The 5,165-nt window shown below is 29.0% G+C and overlaps 1 protein-coding gene across 2 annotated transcripts in view; it reads left to right on the forward strand.

Annotated features, from left to right (window-relative positions):
- The window catches only part of LOC106792531 (multidrug resistance protein homolog 49-like), a 47,757-nt gene that overhangs the window by 16,096 nt on the left and 26,496 nt on the right, over positions 1-5,165 (forward strand). The window contains exons 2-4 of one of the 2 annotated variants that reach the window (XM_014758988.1): positions 615-742; positions 4,433-4,502; positions 4,959-5,043. In XM_014758988.1, coding sequence (XP_014614474.1) covers positions 637-742; positions 4,433-4,502; positions 4,959-5,043 — 261 coding nt within the window. In that variant the 5' untranslated portion in view covers positions 615-636. The remainder of the gene's footprint in view (positions 1-614; positions 743-4,432; positions 4,503-4,958; positions 5,044-5,165) is intronic. The other variant, XM_014758989.1, reaches the window with a different exon arrangement.

The raw sequence follows: 5,165 nt of genomic DNA on the forward strand, positions 1-5,165 counted from the left end.
TATATATATATATATATATATATATATATATATACTCATAGGAGTAGGGTTCTGGTTGGTGGTGGTAGATGATCGTGTTTGTATTCGGTATTCGCAGGAGGCAAATGTGTGATTTAGTGGATAATGACCGAAGCAAATAGAGGTGCATGTTGGTACAGTGTTCTGCTTAATTACCAGCATACACTAGTATTGTAATAATTCATGCGTTTGTTGTTCATTACACGAACACTCGTATTATTTCCTTTAGATTTTACTCTACAAATCGTAGTAGTTATCTGTTATCATTTGAATTTTTTTATTTTTATACTAAAGTTCCAATAAAGGGACGAAACTTTAATCAATTTAATCAAAACTAAGTTCTAGTTCTTTTTAATATTCAATTTCCATTCATGCGTTTGTTGTTCATTACACGAACACTCGTATTATTTYCTTTAAATTTTATTCTACAAATTGTAATAATTATCTGTTATCTTTGATATATCATTTGAATTTCTTTATTTTTATACTAAAGTTTCAATAAAGGAACGAAACTTTAACCAATTTAATCAAAACTAAGTTCTCGTTCTAGTTATTTTTATTAAAGTACTAATGTTTATGTTTTAATTGTTTTACAGAGTTGTTAACTGAGAATGCGCAATGACACAGCGAATTTATCAATGGTCCACGAGCCCAAGGGAGGCACCGCAGACTATCCAAATGGAGCCCCCAAAATCTCATCGACCAGAAAAAATCCTCTCGAGGTGTAAGTATTCTTTTACGATGATTATTTCTATTATATTCCTTTTCTTTTCATTTTTTTTTTGTGTCATCTTAGATTGGCAACTAACAAGGAGACTTTACGTACACCTACGTGTTAAAAAATAAAATGTTAATCGTAATTCAAGTAATCAATTTTTCTTTATAATTTGCGCAAGTTGTCGAAAAATTTATTGTTTTGAATGTTTTTACGGTAACTATTAATCTGGAAATTGTGTTTAATAAATATTAATAAATGTACAATAAATATGTTAAAACTCATGAATAGAAAAAAATAATAAAAAAAACTTCCCCTATGAAGGATCGAACACAAACCAGCAGCACGAGAAGCGAGCACGTTACTACTTACGCTAACGCGTCATTGAATAAACAGTTCCATTTAAAATGATATATATTGTATACAAAAAATTCAAAACTTTTACAGCTTTTTTCTCAAAATTGGCTTCGCAGTTTGATAAAATACTTTACCACGATAACACCTTACTAGTATATTACAAATATACCAAAGCTCGTTAAAATCAGTGAGGGTACAACCGTAAGGTCTCCTTGTAAGTGATCGCGGAAATTAAATAAGAAAAACAATTCCAAATTTTTACTTAAAACGTTCGCAGACGTAAATGCTATAACATTCTAATTTTAAAAGCCAATTATTTCTAATCATTTAGTTGCTGACCCAATATTTCAATAAAATTGTTCTTTACCAGTTTCAAAGGAACAACGATGTCAATTTTAGACGATCATCGATCATGTTCTCGACAATTCGTTTGGATTATTTCATTAATAATAATTAATAATAATCAATCTTACTTTCTACACTCTTTTATATTTCAATCTAACTAAACGTGATCGTAATCTTCATTGTTTTCACGAGGGAGAGGGAGAGAGGGGAGATTATCGATGCGAACGATAATAATCAAATTTCGATTTCGTTGAGGAATTTGAATTTCAAATTTTCGCGATAGGGGAACTTCGAACAGACGTTTCTTCTTTTTTTTTTACTCCGAAAAAATATCGTCGACATTTATAATAATAATTTCGCATAAGATAAAAAAGACAATAAAAATGATCATTTTTTTTTATCGAGTGATAATAGGAAGGAGAGGAAAGGAATGAAAGAAGGAAAAAAAAAAGGGGGAAGAAATTTAATCGCATTACTTTCTTATCTTTCAGTTTACATTGTTTCTTTTTTTTTTTCTTTTTTGAAAATGAAATTTTTATAATTCTTTCGTTCTTTCGTATATCGAAATCGATCTTGAGGAATCTAAAAGAAAAAAAACTTTTCTCCTTCCATATCTTTCGCATCTTCTAAACGAAAGAGGAAAAGTTATTCACGAATGGTGCATAAAATTCTTCTTTTTCTTATACCGAATGAAACATATAATTTCAATCAAATTATTTATTCTTTACATTTTTGTTTTTGTGTTTATTTAACTAATACTCATTTTATACAACATGTTTAAATTTCTATCAAAATATTATCCAATTAATTAGGATGCATTTTTACAATTATTTCTGTCATTCGAAATACAAAAAAAAAACACACACAACGTTTTAATATTTTAATTACAAGGAAATATATTAAGTTATGTGATTCACCCTGTATATAAGATATCAGATACACATAGAAACATACACACAGATATGAATGTGTACACTTAAACACGTATCGTCGATCGTGGAAGTTTCGAACAGCAATTACGTTGCTAATGGAGGTCCCTTAGGGTAAATCTTGACAGACGTTTCGTAAAAATATCTTTATCTCTCTCTATTTCTAGGATCTTCTTGTACATTCATCATCTTACTTACACACATATATTATATATCTACACGTACGCGTAATAAAGTATACACATATACGTATATACACATTGTATAACAGGATTCGTACCATTTGAATTTCAACTTACCCTAGCATGATTCTAAAAAGGGAAAAGGGAAAAGGGATAAAGAAGGATAAAGTAAGAATTGTCTGATACGTTGAATATTCGAACGACTTTTCTCTCTCTCTCTCTCTTTCTCTTGTTCGAAGTTAGGTTCACTTTTTTCTTTCTTTTTCTCTCCCCTCTTTGTTTTATTATTTTCTTTTTTTTTTTTTTTTTCAATGAAAACTCGTGGAAAATTTCAGGTACCCTCAACATGATTCTCAACTTCTTCCTTTGTTCTTATTTTATCGTTTTTACTTTTTTTTTTTTTTCTTTTTTATTTCTTTCATTTTTTTTTTTTCTTCATATGAGCGATTACGTTCTCTCGGAAAACAGGAAAAACATTATTTTTAACAAGGAGGAAGAATTTTTCGAGAACGTTTTTATTGGACAAAAATAATGTCAATTGATGAAAAAAGCAATCCCATTTATTCCTTTTTTTCTTTTTTTTTTATTTTTTTTTATTGGTGAACGTTCTTCTTCCAACAAGAATACATATTTCTTCATATGAGAATCATAATTCTCCTACCAACGATCCAATTAATGATTCAACGATCATGCGTATTTTCTTTTTCATTTTCATTCCCATTTGAATAGCAAGCAAACCTTGTAGAAAGTACAATAGTTCACGTATTTTTTGGAATTTTCGTTGAAATACTCGAAGGAGGAAATTGATCGAGTCAATTTTGTTTTTTCTTTTATTTTTTTTTTTTTGGGGGGGATTTAATTGCCATGATCCAAACGAATTCGAAGGAATGTGAGTCGATTTTTGTGAAAAATATTTTTCTATATCCGACAGAGTGTTGGGTTGAACGAAGATTTAATTTTTATTTTTCAATCAATATTTCACAATAATTTATTTTCTATAAAATATTTAAAAATATTAGTCAATTAAGGGGTTACATAGGTTTACATCGAGAAAAAATAGCATATTTTCAACAATTTGTTTTTCTATATAAAAAATGTAATTCTTATTCAAACTTTTTATAGTATTTAGGATACATATTTAAAGAACATTTTCTGAATTTTTCGTTGAAAAATATTTTAAACTCAGCCATTGCGACGTCATTTCCGGTGACCCCACCGAAAAAAAGTGTTTTCGCGTTGACAGCAGAACTTATAAACGGTGGGGTTTTTTCTGTTGAAAAAATAGGCTCTTTTAGTGAATACTTAAAACTAGAAACTGGACGAAGGAAGAAGAAAAAAATTAAAATTTGGATTTTTGGCAACGTTTTTAGCAAGAACATTCAAATTTCGCTAGAATTTTCACCACATTTTGGTTTCTTAAAATTCGATTTTATGAAAAAAACGAAAATCCTTCGTCCAAGTCCTTGTCAATAGTATCATGAAGACGTGTAGCAAATTTCATGAAAATCGGTTAAATAGTTTTCGAGAAATCTTGACAACCGACTTTAGAAAAARCGTTTTGGGAAAAACGCGTTTAAAGATTTGAGTGCTTCTCAAGGCTCTATATTTTAAACTACTACTCCAATCGACTTCAAAATTGAATACAATATTCTAGATGAGTTGTACAATTGAAAAAAAAATAAAAAAAAAAAAATTTTTTTTGGAAGTCCCAAACCCATGTAACCCCTTAACAAACATCTGTTCTTTTGGTAAGTAGAATCAAGACAATCAATTAAAAATCCAACGAGAATTATATTTGTGAAGCATCGAAGAATGTCTCTATCCTGTTCTAAACGAAAAATCATCTTAATGCGTTTTCCACGCTATCCTGATATATTTTATTTCAGACACACAACGAGACACGGAGAAGGATAAAACGGAAACTGAATACATGCTACAACAGAATGGCGAACCAATGTACGAAAGCATATTTTAAAATGAAAAAGACTAAACATAATAAACGATATAATATATATATATATATATACCGTAATAATTGCAATAAAAAATATGATGTGAATGAACGAGAATGAACGAATAAGTAGCGTTTACATAATTTTATTAATCATATTGAAAATGGAAGCTATTTTATTAATGGAACATTGGTATCGATGATTTCAAAAAATAATGGAACCTTATATGAAATTTGAAAAGTGTCTAAAACCAAACCAAACTTTGGAGAAATGATTTTTCATTATTTATTTAATTTATTTTCTTCATTTTTTTTTTTTATTATTTTTCTTTTTATTTGATCAGATGAATGATAGAAAGATAAAACGTAAAGTTACTTCCTATCAAAAATTATTCGACAGACGTTACGTTTGTTAATAAATATCATACTAATTAAAAATTGATTATCATTTTTGTCCACAGTGAATTCGTGCCACCTCAGACGAAGGAGGAGGAAAAACCAGTTCAGCAGGGGCCAACATTACCACCGGTGCCTTACTACAGACTCGTAAGTTATTTTTTTTCGGTTTACATTGTCAAACAAAATGTTTGAAAATATTTTCATTTGATTATACCAAACCTCGACAAATCAAACGAATCGAATTTAAGTCATCAAAACTAAGAAAAAAA

The sequence above is a fragment of the Polistes canadensis genome, unplaced genomic scaffold (genome assembly GCF_001313835.1).
Source record: "Polistes canadensis isolate GaletaPanama2010 unplaced genomic scaffold, ASM131383v1 scaffold_462, whole genome shotgun sequence".
Taxonomy (NCBI): Eukaryota; Metazoa; Arthropoda; class Insecta; order Hymenoptera; family Vespidae; genus Polistes; species Polistes canadensis.